At 42.2% G+C, this 22098-nt stretch overlaps 1 protein-coding gene across 1 annotated transcript in view; it reads left to right on the top strand.

Moving 5' to 3' along the window:
• CDK18 (cyclin dependent kinase 18) overlaps window positions 1-21700 on the top strand; it is a 166920-nt gene extending 145220 nt beyond the window's left edge. The window contains exons 13-16 of the mRNA XM_068265549.1: window positions 8920-8962; window positions 11139-11229; window positions 11365-11442; window positions 20365-21700. Of these exons, the coding sequence (XP_068121650.1) occupies window positions 8920-8962; window positions 11139-11229; window positions 11365-11442; window positions 20365-20399 (247 nt within the window). The 3' untranslated portion in view covers window positions 20400-21700. The remainder of the gene's footprint in view (window positions 1-8919; window positions 8963-11138; window positions 11230-11364; window positions 11443-20364) is intronic.
• Window positions 21701-22098: the final 398 nt, after the last annotated feature.

Here is a 22098-nt window from a genome sequence, read left to right as displayed (position 1 = left end):
GTATAAAACCATTCCTGTCTGTTTTCTTAAAGAAACATTTGGTTTTTAGTTCCCCACCATCCACAGATATATTCAGATCTAAAAAGTGGATACTCTGTCTGTCATATTCCGGGGTCACTGTGATGTTAGGCCATATATCATTTACTTCCTCAAAGAACTTTCTTAGTGACTCTTCATCTCCTCGCCATAGGACTAAGAGGTCGTCAATATAACGGCCCCAGGTAATGATGTTGGGGGCGCCCCTCGCTATAGCTAGTTCCTCCCATCTGGCCATATACAAATTAGCCATAGATGGAGCGAAGGACGCCCCCATCGCACATCCATACCTCTGTTGGTAGTAGTCACCTCGATACCAGAAATAGTTCCTGGTTAGGGCGAATTTTAGTAATTCAAGCAAGAATTCAATTTGATGTGCATTCAGCATAGCGTCCTCCTCCATAAAGTATTGCACTGCTTCTATTCCCCCCTCGTGAGGTATGTTTGTATAAAGTGAGCTCACGTCCGCCGTTCCCAGCAGCATCCCCTCCTCTACTTTTACATTTTCAAGAATCTGCAGTGTGTGACCAGTATCCTTGAGTACTCTAGGAAGCTTTTTCACCAACGGTTGCAAGAACCTGTCCAGATACATACCCAACCTGTGGGTTATTGAGCCAATCCCACTAATTATGGGTCGACCCGGGGGATCTGTAAGACTCTTATGCACCTTTGGGGTTTGGTAAATTACTGGTACTCTAGGTGCAGAGGGGACCAAGTAACAAAACTCTTTATCAGTGAGTAAACCCTCATCCAGTCCTCCTCTCAGTATCCTTATTAATTCCTGTTTATATTTCGTTGTTGGGTTTCCCATCAATTTTTCGTATGTCCTACTATCCGAGACTATTTTATCCAATTCCCCAAAATATTGTTCCTTACTTAGGACCACGACACCCCCCCCCCCCCTTTGTCTGCGGGGCGGATTACAAGATTTTTTGTTTCCAAAATGTCTTTTATTTCTTTCTTGTAGCCTCCAGCCCTTTGCTCCGGTATTTTGTCTATTTCTCCCCCAACAACTCTCTTAAAGACATCTATACTCTTATGGCCTTTCCCCATCTGAGGGTTAAACACAGAATTGTTACGTAGGTCTGTATGTACATATCGTGATATCACATTGGCTCTCTGAGTGGGTCCTTCCCTATCTAGAAAGTACCGTTTGAGGTTGATTTTTCTCACAAATTTATGTAAATCGATGTACGTGCTGAACTTATTGATATTTTTTGGGGGTGCAAATTTCAAGCCCTTGTCAAGCACCCTGAGTTCCCCCCTAGTGAGATCCACTCCACTTAAGTTAAAGATGCCCTCCCCTACTAGTTCCTTAGCTTTTTGTTTTCTATATCCTGCCCTACATCCCCTTCTGCTCTTCTTTTTATTTGTCGTCCTGGGGTATAGATAAGTTGATCTACCTCCCCTCTCTGATGTTCCCCATAATTGTGTACATGACCCCTGTCTAAAAAATTGTCGTGTGGTTGTTCTTGAAAATCTTCCAACTGTTGGTATCTATTGGACGTTGGTACTCCATATGTGTTTCCGTATATTGGTCTCCCATATGCGTCCCCCCTCCTATATCCACCCCCCGGGGGTGTATACCCTCCATATATACTTCTGTCTGTGTTAAATTCTCTTTGGTCTTGATGTGTTCCCCTGTATCCATGTGGACCTGCGGGTCGGGATCTAAACCGATTGCCCCGCGAATTGTGATAAGGTTCCCAGTGAGGCTGGTGTGTGGTGTTGTGGGATCCCCTTCGGATCGGCCCCCCTCGTGGTAGGTTAATTGGTACTGGGTTTTGTGCTGGGGTTGGAGGTATGTTTCTGGGTATATTGCCTATGGGTGTTTGGGGTTGTGTATTATTACCCTGTTCCACTTTCTTTTTCTGCCATTTGTATGCTAGGCCATTTTTGTATGCCTCCACATCTCGTGCATATTGTTTGTGTTTATCTAAAATAATCTCTTTCTCAGATTTCAATAAGGACTCCTGTATAAATTTAGATCTCCTCCCATACTCCTCCTCCTCTTTATATGGTTCTAGGCGTATCCTAGTTTGTTCGATTTCTTTACCCAATCTCTCCAGCCTTGCTTTTTTACGCTTAATGCAAATCTTAACCAGACCTTTCCCACATTTTTCCATATAGTCAAACATTTCTGCGTCGTTATCTTCACCTTCCTCCCCATCATTAATAAACACCTCCCACCTATATCTGTTGGGTACTATGCCTTTTTTCTCATATTTTTCTAATGTGGCCATATCCCACCAAGCTTGAAGTTCTTTTCCCATAACTGTATGCAAATGTTTAAAATTCTGTTCCATACTGTTAGTTGTTGGATTTGGAAGTTCATCAAACAAGGTTTCAAGGTTAATGTCCCGTTTCCTTCTATATTCAAATAAATCCATTTTTGGCGTGCGCAGTGATCCAATGCACAAGGCAAACAAACAAATATTTCTAACAGTGATACAGCGCTCACCACTCCAGCACCTCACAAGTCCAGACAACAGCTAACTGTTAAAAAAGAAAGAAAGAAAAAGCAGTTCCTTCTCCCTCAGAGTTCAATTCAGTCACAGCAGCGCGTACTGGTAGATCAATCCTCAACGGATAATGGTGCAAACCTGAAACAGCAAGGAAACAAATACGCACATAGCGGGTAAACCTTCACTATTTGTACACCCAGTGTTAAACCACACTCCGTGCGAATGGACTGAACCTCCACCTCATGCAGGACAGGGGTCACACTCCCCCCTTCGTTCCCCTGCTCACCAAATAATTTCCTGGTTCGGACATATATAGGACCATCAAGGCTGTAATGCTGTCGGTAGCACTAAAAAGAAACAGAGAGAGCCGCCTCTCATAGCATAAAATCTTTTTTAATATGGCTAAAAAGCCCCGTATAAAAATCTGCGTACCAAATAAAAGCATATATCATGCATATCTCACATATCCTGATGAGTGTCAGCCGGATTCCTCGCCGCAGCGCCGGAGACCTCCGTCTATGTGTTGTATCAGGAAGCGTGCGTGTCCAAAGCTCCGCCCTACGCGTTTCGTCACTAAGGGGCGTGACTCATCAGGGGCGATGGACACGCTCGCACGCTCTGTCCTACATATGCGAATGCCCGCCCAGAACTCCTCCCACCTCTGTAAGCCCCAGTCATAGGTGTACGTATATGCGGCCAACCAGCGGTGAGACGGTGACTCCGGCAGGCATCCCCTGCATACCAAACCTAAACCTTGCGACTAAAAACAATAAGTTTACAATAAAGCGGCCAACCCTTCCTTAACTATTCCACACGACAGCACCTAGCCTTCTCGAACATATTGATTTATAGCATCCTAAAACATTACCAAATTAGCATACAGTGATAACCCCAACCTGCTGATTCTTCACTATTACCCTTCCAATTTCTCACATACGTTACAAAGCAGCCCCATTTCTATTCTCTGGTGAGACATAGATCTTTATATAGGTAACAACGTTAGTGATTGAGAACCCCAATCCTCATGTAATTCTCCCCCACCTTTCCACCCCTCACCCTGACCCCCCAAAAAACAGTCAGGGCTTGCGATCTTTGTGCTCTTACCATGTAAAAATTACTTAGCATCAATTGCCCACTCCCCTATATTTAGGAACACCAAGTGTATGTTTCTTTCATCTTCACCACCACCCCCTCTTTGCCCCCCTCCCCACCACAGGTATTGGTCAGTCATGAGTAATTCCTTACTTTCCTAGTCATTCATAATAAAACAATTAATGTCGATTTCTATATTTAAACCACAAGGTGTCAGTGTTCCCAACTTGTATATCCAAGATGTTTCCAGTTTTGACAACTGTCTTAGACGGTTACACCCCCTCCAATTTGGGGACAGTTTTTCTAGTACACAGAATCTTAGACTACTGGGATTGCGATTGTGAAAATTCTTAAAGTGGGCTGAGACACTATGGTCTTCATGCCCCTTCTTAATTTTATAAATGTGTTCTCCAATGCGAGCTTTCAGATCTCTCGTGGTTCTACCCACATATTGTATTCCACATCCACACCAAAGTAGATAAACCACATGTGTGGATGTGCATGTAACGAATCTTTTTATTTTAAAAAGTTTATGATTGGAGTGGGAGGTCACATCCCTCACCGTTTCCCTTCTGTTTTGTAGGTTACAGCCTTGGCAGTTCCCACATGGGTAAAATCCAGGCTGTTGCCAAGCATTGAACATTTGGCCCGCTGGTGGATCCACACAGCTAGGCACCAATTTGTCCCTAAGATTTTCTGCTCTCCGATAAATGAATTTAGGTTTGTTGGGAAGGACTCGTGCCAGGGTAGGGTCACTAGTCAGAATAGACCAATTTCTCTTAATGATCTTCTCAACCTTTTTGTACTGTAAACTGAAGTCACTAATGAAGGACAGCTCATTTGTGGGAGGGGTTGGTGGCTTTCCAGCCACCAAACTTCTTCTATCCATACCTCTTACATCCATGATGGTATTAACCAGTGCTTCTTCTTGATACCCCTTTTTCATAAAGCGGGTTTTCAAGATTTCTGCCTGTCCGTCATAGTCATTGATATGTGTACAATTTCTACGTAATCTGACCATCTGGCCCCTTGGGACCCCTTTTATCCACTGTGGGTGATGGCAGCTCTCTACAGGTATAAAACCATTCCTGTCTGTTTTCTTAAAGAAACATTTGGTTTTTAGTTCCCCACCATCCACAGATATATTCAGATCTAAAAAGTGGATACTCTGTCTGTCACCAATAGATCGCCTGCAGATCCGACGTCAGATCACCTCCCAAGTGCATTGTTTACATCTGTTCTCTACCCTAAACACCCACTAATTACCCATCAATCACCCCCTGTCACTGCTACCCATCAGATTAGACCCCTATCTGCCCCTAGGGCACTCAATCACATGCCCACACCCTCAGAACGCCCTCAGACCCCAGCCCTGATCACCTCGCCAGTGCATTGCTTGCATCTATTCCCCCCTCTAATCACACCTTGAGACACCCATCAATCACCTCTTGTCACCCCCTAGCACACCTACCCATCAGATCAGGCCCTAATTTGCCCCGTGTGGGCTCCTGATCAGTCGGCCAAACCCTCAGATCCCCCTCAGACCCCCTTCCGATCACCTCCCCAGTTCATTGATTGCATCTATTTTCCCCTCTAACCACCCCCTGAGACACCCATCAATCACCTCCTGTCACCCCCCCTAGCACTCCTATCCATCAGATCAGGCCCAATACAACCTATCATCTAAAAGGCCACCCTGCTTATGACCGGTTCCACAAAATTCGCCCCCTCATAGACCACCTGTCATCAAAATTTGCAGATGCTTATACCCCTGAACAGTCATTTTGAGACATTTGGTTTCCTGACTACTCACGGTTTTGGGGCTGTAAAATGCCAGGGCGGTATAGGAACCCCACAAGTAACCCCATTTTAGGAAAAAGACACCCCAAGGTATTCTGTTAGGTGTATGATGAGTTAATAGAAGATATTTTTTGACAAAAGTTAGCGGAAATTGATTTTTATTGTTTTTTCTTCACAAAGTGTCATTTTTCACTAACTTGTGACAAAAAATAAAATCTTCTATGAACTCGCCATACCCCTAACAAAATACCTTGGGGTGTCTTCTTTCTAAAATGGGGTCACTTGTGGGGTTCCTATACTGCCCTGGCATTTTAGGGGCCCTAAACCGTGAGGAGTAGTCTAGAAAACAAATGCCTCAAAATAACCTGTGAATAGGACGTTGGGCCCCTTAGCGCACCTAGGCTGCAAAAAAGTGTCACAAATGTGGTATCGCCGTACTCAGGAGAAGTAGTATAATGTGTTTTGGGGTGTATTTTTACACATACCCATGCTGGGTGGGAGAAATCTCTCTGTAAATGGACAATTGTGTGTAAAAAAAATCAAACAATTGTCATTTACAGAGATATTTCTCCCACCCAGCATGGGTATGTGTAAAAATACACCACAAAACACATTATACTACTTCTCCTGAGTACGGCGGTACCACATGTGTGGCACTTTTTTACACCCTAAGTACGCTAAGGGGACCAAAGTCCAATGAGTACCTTTAGGATTTCACAGGTCATTTTGCGACATTTGGTTTCAAGACTACTCCTCACGGTTTAGGGCCCCTAAAATGCCAGGGCAGTATAGGAACCCCACAAATGAACAAGTTAGCGGAAAATGACACTTTGTGAAAAAAAACAATTAAATTCAATTTCCGCTAACTTGTGACAAAAAATAAAATCTTCTATGAACTCACCATACTCCTAACGGAATACCTTGGGGTGTCTTCTTTCTAAAATGGGGTCATTAGTGGGGTTCCTATACTGCCCTGGCATTTTAGGGGCCCTAAACCGTGAGGAGTAGTCTTGAAACAAAAATGACCTGTGAAATCCTAAAGGTACTCATTGGACTTTGGGCCCCTTAGCGCAGTTAGGGTGCAAAAAAGTGCCACACATGTGGTATCTCCGTACTCAGGAGAAGTAGTATAATGTGTTTTGGGGTGTATTTTTACACATACCCATGCTGAGTGGGAGAAATATCTCTGTAAATGGACAATTGTGTGTAAAAAAAAATCAAACAATTGTCATTTACAGAGATGTTTCTCCCACCCAGCATGGGTATGTGTAAAAATACACCCCAAAACACATTATACTACTTCTCCTGAGTACGGCAATACCACATGTGTGGCACATTTTTGCAGCCTAACTGCGCTAAGGGGCCCAAAGTCCAATGAGCACCTTTAGGCTTTACAGGGGTGCTTACAAATTAGCACCCCCCAAAATGCCAGGACAGTAAACACAACCCACAAATGACCCCATTTTGGAAAGTAGACACTTCAAGGTATTCAGAGAGGGGCATGGTGAGTCCGTGGCAGATTTAATTTTTTTTGTCACAAGTTAGCAGAAATGGAAACTTTTTTTTTTTCTTGTCACAAACTGTCATTTTCCGCTAACTTGTGACAAAAAATAATATCTTCTATGAACTCACTATGCCTCTCAGTGAATATTTTGGGATGTCTTCTTTCCAAAATGGGGTCATTTGGGGGGTATTTATACTATCCTGGAATTCTAGCCCCTCATGAAACATTACAGGTGGTCAGAAAAAACATACGGTAGATGCTACAAAATGGGAAAATTCACTTTTTGCACCATAGTTTGTAAACGCTATAACTTTTACCCAAACCAATAAATATAGGCTGAATGTTTTTTTTTTAATCAAAAACATGTTTGTCCACATTTTTCGTGCTGCATGTATACAGAAATTTTACTTTATTTGAAAAATGTCAGCACAGAAAGTTAAAAAAATCATTTTTTTGACAAAGTTCATGTCTTTTTTGATGAATATAATAAAAAGTAAAAATCGCAGCAGCAATCAAATAGCACCAAAAGAAAGCTTTATTAGTGACAAGAAAAGGAGGTAAATTTCATTTAGGTGGTAGGTTGTATGAGCGAGCAATAAACCGTGAAAGCTGCAGTGGTCTGAATGGAAAAAAGGGTCTGGTCCTTAAGGGGGGTAAAGCCCGCGGTCCTCAAGTGGTTAACAGTACAGTATTGGAGATAAAAATTCAATATGACAAAAATGTTTAGTGTGGAGTGGGGTGTTTAAAGGAAATATGTGCTAAAGAGTTTTGAGATTCAATGCATATCTATTGTACATCTTGTGCAGTAACCTCACAGCATATATTCACAGCAGTAAAATGGAATTTTGTTGCTATCAACAAGTGTTATTAAAGCTTCTACACTTCATAACTACTTGAAATTGCAATTCATCTTACTTATTCTGTAGGATTGTATCCATTTTTTGCCACCACTATGAGTGGGTGTTGTTACTGAACGCAGTGGTTCCGTAGAAGTTATCATGGCTTATTTTTATAGATCTGTTATTCTGTTGATATTTCTATGTTGTTTACAACTCCTGGCATCTAACGTATGCACTAGGTAGGTCAGTAGAGAGCTACACAATCATACTCAGCTGCACCACTGAGGAAAAAGAAAAGGAAGAGATAAAAGTAACATACCGTAATACTTACTCCTTGAAGCATCTTTCCTAGATGCAAACAGCCAGCGTCTTTTCAGGCAATCTGCAAAAAGGATCCAGGGGTTGTGTCTACTGTGCTAGCTTCTGTCTGAGTGATGTAGATGTGAACAAAAAGTCCTACATGAGGGATGAAGTGAAAATCTGCTCATCATTGTTGCATTCAGAGCAGTAAAGGGAATAATACTCTGCGCTCAAAGGAATTAAAAGAAGTTTCATTTACTCGTAACTGTTTTTTGCCTTAGACACAATGGGCTTGATTCACAAAGCGGTGCAAACTGTTAGCACGCTGGTGAAAAGCCCTTTATCACGCCTAAACTCAGTTTAGGTGTCATAAAAACAAACTCACGCGAAATTCCCGCGTGCAAAACTTTGTGCGCGTAAAGTTTAGTGAGCATAAAGTTTTGCGCACGTAAAGTTTTATGCACCCATTAAACCCTATGCAACTTTCTGCGTGCACCGGATTTGCGTGCGTAACGGTGCTAACCTACTAGTGCAAAGGTTATCACGCCTAAAATACTTTAGGCGTGCTAAGTAGGTTAGCACCGCTTTGTGAATCAAGCCCAATGGATAGCTGATCTGATACAAAAATAGGCATACCTGTACAATTTGCTTCATTGATTTGCTATTTTTGAGACATTTTGTGATGCAGTTATGAATCAAACCCATGCGGTAAACTATATCTATCTCACAATCCATCTCATGCTGTGCACCACAATGTATAAATCTTTTTCATACAGCAGATTATAGTGTGTTGGGAAGTAATCTACTAAGTGTGCTGTTGCATTTCATAATACATTGACCCTACATGGAAGAAAGTGACAATAACAGTATATGTGTGTTTCAGGCTTGAATCTGATGGGATTGATCTGCTAAACAGCCTTTTGTTGGTATGTATTACAAATCCTAATCTGAACTGAATTTATATATCAGTACGCTGCCTTATAGTTTCATTTAAATGTTCTTGAAATTAAAGAAGATAAATATAAAATCTGTGATAATGTTAACATAATTAAAGGAGAGCTCCTGGAGAGGCTGTATTGTGGCCGCAGGGGTGGTAAGTGTGATGGTATAATTTGAATAAATCTCAGCCTCAATCACCAGTATTTCTTCAACTTTGAAGATGCTGCATGCTGTTTTTACCTTTTAGGTAAGATGCCTCCTAATCTGCTTGCCAATAGACAGCCAATTACCACATACAGGTCTATTAGCTGGCAATGGGACCTCTGATCTGCATGCGCACATCAGCACTGTAACCAGCATTTTCCAATCCTGTCAGTGTAGTGCACCCGTAGGTGTAGCTGTGTTAAGGTGGTCACTAACGATCCAATTTCTAGCGAAAAATCATTTGAGCGATCAGATAATTCTGATTGGAAGAAAAATCGTTCACTGCACCATCAACGAACAAATCTTTGCTTCCTATCTATCACAACCAACAAGAAAAATCCAAATTTTAGTTTGACAAAAATCCAATCGGACGATAATCGATTATAATCGTTCATAATCGATTGTGCCCATCAACTGAAATTTTTTACAACCAATCCGATCAGAATTTCTGATCGCTGGAATGATTTTTCGCTAGAAATTGGACTGTTAGTGGCCACCTTTAGATGGATCCTGCTCTTGTCCAACTCCGGTGACACCCACAACCTCCAGTGATACATAAATCAGCAGTATAATGCTAAGCAATTTTATTGGATCCGGAGACCCAGTATTAAAGAAAAAATGAACAATTTACCTTCTAGCAATATGTTCTAAAAGATAGGTCATAGCATCTGAACTGACAGTTATGGAAATAATGGAATACCAACAGTTGCTTGCAAAGGAATGCAATAGAGAATGACACCTCCAAAGTCTCTGGGAAGGGTTTGGCCCAAAGAAGCACCAGAAAATCCAGAGATGTCAAATCTCAAAATCACAGTAGATTATTAAGTGCACTTTAAATTACACATGAATAAACAAAAACATTCTGTTATAATCAAACTCAGATAAACATTTACGCCAATTTCCCTAAACATTGGCCAATGTTAATCTAAGTAGTAGGCCCGAAAGTTGGAGCTCATATATAAAACAGTATTGGTAATCCACAAGGAGCTTCACTCAGGAGAGCAGCAGCAGGAAGATGACACATGCTGGATTATTAGCTATATATGAATAATACTCTTCTGATAGGCCTAGACACCCCAGAGCAGATAGTTTGGCCATTATGACAGTTTTTGTCTCTAGTCTTTACTAAAACTACATTGCATAAGACTCTGAGATGCCTGACCATGTGAAAGTCACATCCAACAGGAATCACTCACTCAAAGCTGGCTCTGTGAATCTGCAGGGCTGCAATGCAGGCAGATGATAAGACTTACCAATAAACTGGGTTCACTATCAGCTGATTACTGCAGTAATAACACAGGTTGCTTACAGTTCCTGTTCACACGTATAGTGGCCTGTAAACACTCCTGTTCATCTAGTATGCAGTCACATGTCACTGGAGAAAGAGATTTCATCTCACAGACAGCTCAGCTCTGTGTTAGATCGAATATAAAGATTTTTCCAACATGTCAGATCGGATTTTTATTGAAAAAAAAAAAACAGGATAATCGTTCATTTTTTCTTGATAAAAAAAAAAGATTCTTTTTGACTTTCATTTGAATCAATCTTTTTGGTCAAATAAATGGGAAAATTGAATGTTGTTATTGTACCATGTATGGGCACCATAAGAAGCATTTTCAAGATGTTAGAATTGTACGTTTCTCATGACAGGTGTTGTTAATGTGCAGGGTGGCTATGTGTGTGTGTATATTACATGTCTGCAGGACATGACTTCAGTAGAGTTTACATAGAGATGTCAGAGAGTGATATTATTTGAATTTGAAGTTTTCCTGGCTGCACTCACTCATTAGGACCAACTGCAACCCCTACAGCCTACACAGAAAATCAAAGATCGGATATACAGTATACTGGACACACATCTAATGGGTCATATATAATATATGCTTATAGCATCAAGCTGTACTATTACCTGCTAGCCAATTCTTTTGTCATCTTTTTGTATCTTCTCTTTTCTTAAAGTATGAAGATAAGAATAGGATATCTGCAGAAGCAAGCTTAAGACACCAGTACTTCAAGAGCCTTGGTGAAAGGATAAACACGCTCCCTGACAGTAAGCAATCACAATGCTGGATCACTCTCTAAATAAGCCAGTGCAGCACTGACCTTACTTTTGTTTCAGCTATATATTTGAGCAGTCAGTGCTTTATACTATTTCTAGCATTGTATGATCTTTCTCTCTCCCTAGATGCCTCTATCTTCACGCTTAAAGAGATTCAGCTTCAGAAAGATCCAGGTCATCGTGGTTCCATCTTCCACCAGACAGGTATCAATTTCAATTACCTAATTTAAAGGGAGCCTGAAGTGAGAGGGATATTGAGGATGCCATGTTTATTTCCTTTTAAGTAATACCAGAAGCCTGGCTGTCTTGATGATCCTTTGCCGCTAATACTTTTAGGCTACGTTTCCACTAACCGCCGCACGCGGCTACGAGACATGCGGCGATCCCAGATGCTAAATGCGGGATCCCCCCCAATCCCGGATGCTAAATGTGCAGGTAGCCGATGAGCTTTCCCCCCCAGTATAGTTAGGCAGATTCTCCAAAAAAAAACACACAACGTGGCAGCGTTTACCCACAACATACACATAATGTGGCAGCATTTCCTCACAAAATACACATAATGTAGCATATTTTCCCCACAAAATACACGATGTGGCCGTTTCCCCCAAAATACACACAATGACACAGTGGTTTATGCAAAATACTCATAATGGGTCTGTGCTTCCTCACAAAATACACATGATGCGGCAGCACTTCCCCAAAATACACATAATGTGGCAGTGTTTCCACTAAAATACACATAATGCGGCAGCGTTTCCCTGAAATATACATAATGCAGCAGTGTTTCCCCAATATACACATACTGCGGCAGTGTTTCTCCAAAATACACGTACTGTGGAAGTGTTTCACCGAAGTCGCATAATGTGGCAGCGTTTCTCCAAAATACACATAATGCAGCAGGGTTTCCCCAAAATACACATAATTAGGCAGCATTCCCATCAAGTACATATAATGCAACAGCTTTCCCCTGAAATACACATAATTGGCAGCGTGTCCCCTATTAAACCTATGTGGCAGAGTTCCCCTTTAATGGAGTCTCTGTTCCCCCAGTTACTGCCCGCTAATATGGTGTCAGTGGTGGCATCTGAAAATAAAAACAATGTACTTACCTGTATCAGCGGGCCAGATTAAATAGCCAAACATGTGAGGTAGTTTGCCCACCCCTGACCTATACAGTCATCTTAATCCACACAAATGTCTTTATTGACTTCTGAGCATGGTGAAGCTATTGGTGTATGCAAAAACCTCAGTTTGCTGTTACACTTTTTTGTTTCTCTTTTAAATCTATGTATTTGAGCCAATGTATTTGCGATCAGCATTATTTTCTGTTTACATTTTTTAAAGTGGGACTAAACTCAGAACTTACTCGCTGCTCTAAAAGATTAGCCACTGCATGATAACCTTTATGGTTAAAAATGCTTCATTATAATTTATGTAAAGCCTAAAAAAATTGTTTCACTTGGTTTCACATTTGCTGAACACACTGAAAGGTTTAATCCTCAGTGTTTACCTTATGGAGAGCTGCCTTGGCAGAGCTCTCCTGCAGTCTATTCACAGTTGCTGATAATGACTAATTAGACAGGCTTACCTGCCTAAACAACATACAATAGAAAGAAGTCTATTTCTTCATTAACTCTATGTGTAATACAGACTTTTCATTGTGTGGTGTGCGAGAGTCCGGGTCAGTTTTATTTGAACACTTTATATATTTCATTCACAAATTTAGCTGTTAACACTGTGAATTTGATAGTCATATTTGAAAGGTAAACACAAGTAGAAATAAGGTTGCATTCTAAAATAAAGAAGCAAAATTACTAATAGATATTTGTTGCATTATATCAGAGCCTCATGTACAGATTTCTGTGACCATTAATAAGCTGACTGGTTGCTGTAACTGATGTGACCTCTGACAGACTACTGTGATATGATGTGAGCACTGACTGGTTGCTGTGCAAAAATAAACATTTCCTGGTCCCTAAATGCATCCAGTAAGTTTCCTGGATCGACTTATATTTGAGCGAGTAAAAATTTCCAATTTAATAGAGTAAAATATTGCGATTGACTTATACACGGGGTTCACTTATATTCGATTATATTATTTATTATTATTATTGATTTATAACGCACCAACATATTCCGTGGTGCTGTACAAAGTAGGAAATGAACATGGGGTACATAATAATACAGACAATGGTGTACACCAATATACAAGACACATAATTAGTGACAAAATACAAAAACAATACAGAATACAAAATACAGAATTACCGTATATACTCGCCTATAAGTCGAGAAATTTAGGACTGACTCAAAGTATAAAAGTGGGGGGGGGGTCGCCTTACATTTGAGTAGTCCTAAATTTCACAACTTATAGCCGAGAATTGTAGGGGAGCCTCTTTCTCTCCCCTTACCCAGTCCTAACGCAGGCAGCTTTCCAGAAAGCCCCCCCTCCCTTCCATCACCACTCAAAGGATGGCTGCTTCTCCCCCTCTCTCCCCCCTCTGCATCATGTAATGGTCAGCGCTGAAGCGGAAACTCACTGATTACACAGCGCGGCATCCTCTCTAGCCCCTCTACTCACGCTGGTCTGTTTACAATACCACAGCTACAGCTCCGATGTCACATGACACATGAGTCACATGACATCGGAGCCGTAGCTGTGGTATTGTAAACTAACAGACCAGAACGAGCAGAGGGACAAGAGAGGATGCCGCGCTGTGTAATCAGTGAGTTTCTGCTTCAGCGCTGATCCTGCATTAGATGACACAGAGAGCTGAGCGAGAGGGAGAAGCGGCCATCCTTTGCGTGGTGATGGGAGGGAGGGGGGCTTTGTGGAAAGCTGCTGGGGAGGGAGTGAGTGAGAGGGGGGGCCCTTTCCTTGGTGGTGGGAAAGGGGGGCAAGCTGTGTGCTGTAGCACTTCGGGGAAGGGGAAACAGATGCTGGCTGCTGCAGCTCCTGTAAAACAGGGGACACACAGCTAGGGGACACAGGGGCCACACAGCCAGGGGGACATAGGCCACATAGCTTGAGGGGCCACACAGCCAAGGGGACACTGGGGCCACAAAGCTAGAGGTGCCACACAGCCTGGTGGACACAGGGGCCACACAGAGGGGTCACAGTGACCACACTGAGACATCCTGGTGCCCAAGTGCAGTCTTTAACTTTCCTGGGTAGACTTAAACTTGAGTAAATAAAAAGTCCAGCTTAAGAGGGTCAAATATTGGGGTCGACTTATACACAAGGTCGACTTGTATCTGAGTATGTACAGTAGTAATAACAGTGATAAAAGTAACACGATGAATAAAATGTATCATGATTTCCAAGACACAAAAGGGGGAGAGAGCCCTGCCCTTGTGATCTTACAATCTAAAGAGGATTATATATGGTATCTCAGTGGCTGTACATTAATTTGAAGTTCATACCCTTCACAAGTATCTTGGTTTTGTTACCTGCTATTCTGAGAAATTTGTAATTTATTATTTTTATGATTTGCTTTTATCCTTATTATTGAATATGGAGGCATTCACAGTAAGAATTTATGACCAGTCATATGTATTACCGTATTTTTCGGACCATAAGACGCTCCGGACCATAAGACGCACCTAAGTTTAGAAGACAAAAACTAGAAAAAAAAATATACTAAACCTGATGCATCCATGGTGCAGGAGCATCTTGTGGTGCATCTCCCCCAGGCTCCTGAGGTCAGTGCTGTGAGGCATGGGTGCTTACAAATAAGATAAACGGTCTCAGTGTAAATGTAAGGGCATAGTACCTAAGTAGTTGGTGAAAAGTGGCTTAAAAGATGGTCCCCAGTAGTTTTGACCCATGCTCTGTGTATGATGCCTTTCAAATCCATTTAAAGGACTGAATGGAGTGGACAAATACCTGAACTCTGCCAAACAGCAGTGGCTAAAGTACTTCATACATATATATATATATATATATATATATATATATATATATATATATATAATTTTTTTTTATTATTATTATTATTATTTTTTATTTATACAGCGCCAACATATTCCGCAGCGCTTTACAAAGCACGACAAGGGGAACATAGATACAACTAACAAATGTACAGCAAAGTTCCAAGCAGCACAAATATTGTTACAAAAACAGTAAACATTAGGATGACCCTGCCCTTGCGGGCTTACAATCTAATAGGTAGTGGGGGACACACTAGGTAAGGGGGTGGAGGATGGATGAGGCAGTGATTCTTTGCCTCTGATTACATTGTGACAGAGAAGTAAATAAGGGCTATAGAATGTTATAAGCTTGTCTGAAAAGGTGTGTTTTAAAAGTGCGTTTGAAGATGTCCAGGATTGGAGCATGACGTACAGGCTGTGGAAGAGAGTTCCAGATAAGGGATGATGCTCGTGTAAAGTCCTGGATGCGAGCATGAGAGGAGGTGATCAGCTTAGAGGCCAGGAGAATTTCTTTCTTTCTAGATATACATATATATATATATATATATATATATGTGTGTATATATATATATATATATATATATATATATATATATATATATATATATATATATCTAGCTCAGGGAAAATACATAGGGTACGTGAGTACTAGTAGCAGAACTCAGATACTTATTGTACCTTACTTGCAGATGTAATCTGCAGTGAAGCATGTCTCCTTCCCTGTAAGCCACTCATCCTCTGGTGCAGCCAAGACTCCCATGATCACCTCTTTGATGTATGGTACGGTAATCCCTGCAGTGCGGCATGTGTCCTTCCTTGTAGGCCGCTCGTCCTCTGCACCCGCCAGGACCCCCAATCATCACTTCTTTGATGTATGGTAATCCTTGCAGTGCTTTCTTTACCTGTAAGCCGCTCATTACGCCTATCACCCCCGGCACCCTGTCAGCTTCCGGCAGCGTCTTTTAGTTCCGACTCGCTCCTCTCTACCCTCCACCAGCACGAGCCGATCTTCCATCCAGAGTAGCGGTACAAACCTCCGCAAAGCCCAGACTGGATTATACCGGAAGCTGGCGGGTGACGAGCGTCTCACGCAGTTTTACGCTGCATTGCCGAGGTCATGCAACAACTGGGATCAGTATGGGCTTTGCGGAGGTTCGTACCGCTACTCTGGAAGAGCGGCTCGTGCTGATGGAGGATAGAGAGGGGCACGTTGGAATTTTAAGACCCTTCCGGAAGCCGACTGAGTGCTGGGGGTGATCATCGTGATGAGTGGTTTACAGGGAAAGAGAGCGCTGCAAGGACATCAAAGGGGTAATTATTGGGGTCCTGGCGGGTGCAACAGGGCAATCGGCTTACAGAGTGTCGGGGTGATCATCGGGTGACAAGCGGCTTACAGGGAAGGAAATACACCGCACTGCAGGCATTAATTACATCAAAGGGGTGGTCATCGGGTGACAAGCGGCTTACAGGGAAGGAAATACACCGCACTGCAGGAGTCCTGGCAGCTGAGTTCTGCAGGTGCAATGAGTATCTCTGATCATAAGAGTGCCGGGGATTTAGAGGAAACCTGTTCTGTGACACAACGTTCGGACCATAAGACGCACCAACATTTTTCCCCTCTTTATTGGAAGAAAAAAGTGTCTTATGGTCCGAAAATACGGTACATATAAACACAGATTGAAAAATCAGGACAGCATAGGTTTTACTAGAAAAGGTTGCATGCCATTCAGATATAGAACACTACTATGCCATATGGCATACTTTGTCCTAAATATTATTTTTTTTCAGTTTTAAGTTATTTTTATTAGCAATCTTGCAAGCAAGAAGGTAATCACACAACTTAGCGAGTGAATATGTGAACCATTCCTTCAGCTAGGCATACATCCAGAACTGCTGGGGAAAGCATCTTATGGTTTATTAACTTTATGGCATCATATAATGCATTTCAGCTATTTCAGGCTATGTTGGCTTTCAGAATTGCAAAGCGTAGATCGAAACGGCTGTATTGGAATTGAAGGTAGAGGTGGTACACAGTACCCTGTCAATTTATGAAGAACCAGTGGGATTTTGTAAAGGATGTAAGGCAATCAACACACAGTCAAACCACACAGACACACACCTACCTCTCCCATAGTAGGAAAAAAAAAAAAGCTATGTCAAATACAATTTTGCCACTATCATCAAAACTTATAAAATTTAAAATATATGTGTACACATACTTGTACATTTGTCTAAGATTGAAATGTACTATAATTTACTCTCCTTCTAAGTAGATAAGTAGGTTCGCGAACTTTCGCGGAAGGTTCGGTTCGCGTTAAAGTTCGCGAACCGCAATAGACTTCAATGGGGATGCGAACTTTGAAAAAAAAAAAAAAAATATGCTGGCCACAAAAGTGATGGAAAAGATGTTTCAAGGGGTCTAACACCTGGAGGGGGGCATGGCGGAGTGGGATACACACCAAAAGTCCCCGGGAAAAATCTGGATTTGACGCAAAGCAGCGTTTTAAGGGCATAAATCATATTGAATGCTAAATGACAGGCCTAAAGTGCTTTAAAACATCTTGCATGTGTATACATCAATCAGGTAGTGTAATTAAGGTACTGCTTCACACTGACACACCAAACTGTTCACTGAACAGAACAGGTATACAGTGGCGGGTTCACTGAACAGAACAGGTATGCAGTGGCGGGTTCACTGAACAGAACAGGTATACAGTGGCGGGTTCACTGAACAGAACAGGTATACAGTGGCGGGTTCACTGAACAGAACAGGTATGCAGTGGCGGGTTCACTGAACAGAACAGGTATACAGTGGCGGGTTCACTGAACAGAACAGGTATGCAGTGGCGGGTTCACTGAACCGTACAGGTATGCAGTGGTGGGTTCACAGAACAGGTATGCAGTGGTGGGTTCACAGTACAGGTATGCAGTGGTGGGTTCACAGAACAGGTATGCAGTGGTGGGTTCACAGAACAGGTATGCAGTGGTGGGTTCACAGAACAGGTATGCAGTGGTGGGTTCACTGAACAGAACAGGTATGCAGTGGCGGGTTCACTGAACCGTACAGGTATGCAGTGGTGGGTTCACTGAACAGGTATGCAGTGGTGGGTTCACAGAACAGGTATGCAGTGGTGGGTTCACAGAACAGGTATGCAGTGGTGGGTTCACAGAACAGGTATGCAGTGGTGGGTTCACTGAACAGGTATGCAGTGGTGGGTTCACAGAACAGGTATGCAGTGGTGGGTTCACAGAACAGGTATGCAGTGGTGGGTTCACAGAACAGGTATGCAGTGGTGGGTTCACAGAACAGGTATGCAGTGGTGGGTTCACAGAACAGGTATGCAGCCAGGGACAAGCTAAGCCTAACTAATCTTTCCCTATGAGAGAGTGTGCAGCAGCTCGCCCTACTCTAACTAATGCAGGCACACGAGTGACCGTAATGGTCGCCGCTGCCTGCCTTTTAGTAGGGGGGGAGTGGCTCCAGGGGCTAGTGTAGCCTAATTGGCTACACTGGGCCTGCTGACTGTGATGTAGAGGGTCAAAGTTGACCCTCCATGGTGCATTATGGGGCGAACCGAACTTCCGCAAACGTTCGCCTGCGGGACGCGAACGCGAACCACGGAAGTTCGCATGGAACCGTTCGCAGGCGAACCATTCGGCCCAACACTACTTCTAAGTCACTTTCGCTCACAGTAGGCAGTCAGTACATTTGGGTTCCTTTTGAGCCCTTTACATAATCCTAGTGGTTTAGGTTCTCCATAACTTAATTGGGCGCTGAGCGGATCGTTCAGAAACAGCCTTATCAGTCTGCAGACAGACTGTACACACGCACTACTGTCGGGAGAACGACCGCCCAGCGGGAGGGTCTGACGGACCTGTTGCTCTCTTTAGTAGTGCGTGTGTACGCACCTTTAGTCCTACCCATAGAGCATATCAGTCCATCACTTACACTGATAAAGGCCAATATATTCTAGCAGAGCTGTCTGCACAATGGGCTTGCTGTGCATTAGCACTTCTGGATGCATGTCTGTTTTTTAGGGACAGAAAGGGATGGTTTGCATATTCACTCAAGCAGAAGTAATAAAATATGTTTACCTTTTTCTTTTTGCTCACATGAAGCTGAATATTTGCAAATACCTTCTTTTTTCATATAGCCATATTAAATTTAATCATAACATTTTTAATATGGCAGCATTTGGTTGTTTTAGGAATAAAAAAAAACTTAGTGGTTGTGATTCTCCATAAACATATAGAAGTTTCTCAGATGGTTAATAATTACTATAATAAAAATGTGTGTGTGTGTGTGGGTGTGTGTGTATATATATATATATATATATATATATATATATATATATATATGTATATATAATATGTACAGGGGCATGGCTAGGATCCTCAGAGAGGCACTCCAGCCGGAATATGGGTGTTGCAATGCACCAGCATGTTACATAGTTATTTGGGTTGAAAAAAGACATACGTCCATCGAGTTCAACCAGAGACCATGTGAATGTGGTCATGGGTGGAGCCAAATTTACATGAACTTAACAGCAGTCTAAGTAGACCTGCCCAGCAAAATGATGGATGCAGCCCCCCCCCTCCATTAATAAAAATAAAAAGAGGTTATCTGGCAGTTCCCCCATAGCATTCACTGACCTTCTAGTGGACCCCCTCCCATTGAGGCACCACAACTCCCAGCATGCTGCCCCATAGAAGAAACAGAGCTCCCTGCATGCCCCCATAAAGGCATCACAGCGCCCAGCATGGCAATACAGCACCCAGTATGCCCACATAGAGGCACCGCTGCCCCAGTATACCTCCTATTGATGCACCCCACTCCCAGCATGCACGCCATTGAGGCACCACAGCTGACTCTGCCTGGGGCACACCGGGGCATCCCAGAATAGATCTGGGCACATGCCACTTTTTGACCACAAGATGTCACCACACCTATTTATTCCTGTGTACTGTGAACCGGCGGGATGGCGATGGAGGCGAATGGGCACTTACACAATCTTGAGCGGACGAGTATATCAGCAAATATGCATATCTATGCCCCTGTTGCACAAGTGAAGGGGCGTAGATATGCGCAGCAGCAGTGGCTAAGCGGTTTTAATAATTGATTGCTTGTAGCCTTTTAGAGTATATTGCACATAGTATGCATCCTTTAATGAATTGAAACTTGTTTTGTTTTTACAGGGCGTGGAAAAACCAGGCGGCAGAGTATATTTTAAAGCAACCACAGGGCACCAAACGACGTCAAACCTCTACTACCAGAGACTCCTGCAGTTATGACAAGCTTTGTGTGTTAACATTCATTTACTAGTTTGCAGTGAGTCATGTGCCAAATGTACTGTAATGTGGATTTCAACACTAAGTGCAGGGAACAAGGCAAAGTTAAAGGAGGGTTTGCTATTCCCAAGTCCACCAGAGCCTTATTTGCCCCTTTTGGAACAGGAAAAGTTTAGCAGATATTTTTTCTCAGATATATTTAATTTTTAGTTGTTAAGTTACAAATGAATATATTCTTTGCAAAATGCACAAGTATGAATAGGCTTCAGAGCCTTGATGTACGTTACTGTGAGTTGTCTGGTAACATTCCTTGATGCACGAATAAGGAGGTGTATATTTTAATACATGCCTATGCACAAGAAGAGCTAGTTCTAGTACATTCCAAAGTTCAGGTTCTTAGATTTACAGATGAATCATCATGGATACTCAGCATTGACCTTTTTTCCTGTTAACTGCAGGGTAGTACAGAGTATGGAAATAGTCACTATCTATAAAAAAAAAATCTTATTTTCATGTAAGTAGTTGTTAAAGAGAATATTTATTTGCTGCCTGGCACCTATATCCTCAGTTGTGCTATGGCAAATATTTTCTGTACCTGGCTGAAAATTTCTATTGATGTGAGAATAAGATGCAGGTTCTCCACTGACAATAATTTGCATTGTGTAGCTGTCAGTATTCATGTCTTAGTTACTGTTTAATGATGGGCTCAGAGGCTGACAGGTGAAACCGTGAGAAGTATTTTAAACCAGTGATAACTTCACTCAGCTCCAAAGTGGAAACTATTATGAAGAAAAACATTTGACAGTATATTGGAAACATTGAGGTGGCCAGCTTGACCTTCATGGCAACCACAAAGATCAGCGCTACTTTACAGCCAACTACCAATACCAGCTTACCCATTAAGCATATTTGGGTGTGTAGAAAAGTGTACTTTCATGTAGTTATTTTTTAACAGGTTAAAATGAAGTTATTATTATTTTAATAATGTAATAAATGTACAGTTTGCCTCATTACATTAGATTGATGGAATAAACCATCAATCTGCTTAGCTGGTACCAAGTGTCCCACTGTTTGCACTAGGAGAACATTTTACATTACAACCCTAATCTAAGTCCTTCCCAAACTTTACTCAAGCTCTTAATAGTATAATTGCCTTTATAAGCTCAGACCTCACAAAGACTTTCTTCTTTCTTAAAGGGGTTTTGTAGCCCTATATAAAAACAAAAAGTATCACTTACCTGGGGCTTCTAACAGCCCCCTGCAGATATCCTGTCCCGTGCCGTCACTCCAGATCCTCCGTTCCAGGCTGCGGGTCACTGTTCAATTATTTGTCTAACTAGACGAATGTTACTGCGGCTGTAAGCTCCCGGAGCAGGAGCGAGGGACGCGTGCAGCCATGGTTGCGCAGCCGCAGTGACATTAGTCTAGTTAGACGAATAATTGGACGGTGACCTGCTGCAGGGAATGGAGGATTCTTCAGTGACAGCACGGGACAGGATATCTGCAGGGGGCTGTTAGAGACACTTTTTGTTTTCATATAGGGCTACAAAACCTCTTTAAGTGCACCAGAGGAAATGTGAAATGATGAGATAAACATGTGTATGTACACTGCAAAACATATTAATAACTGGGCTGTTTTTC

The sequence above is a fragment of the Hyperolius riggenbachi genome, chromosome 2 (assembly GCF_040937935.1).
Source record: "Hyperolius riggenbachi isolate aHypRig1 chromosome 2, aHypRig1.pri, whole genome shotgun sequence".
Classification (NCBI taxonomy): Eukaryota; Metazoa; Chordata; class Amphibia; order Anura; family Hyperoliidae; genus Hyperolius; species Hyperolius riggenbachi.
This window is presented reverse-complemented; position numbering and strand designations above follow the sequence as displayed.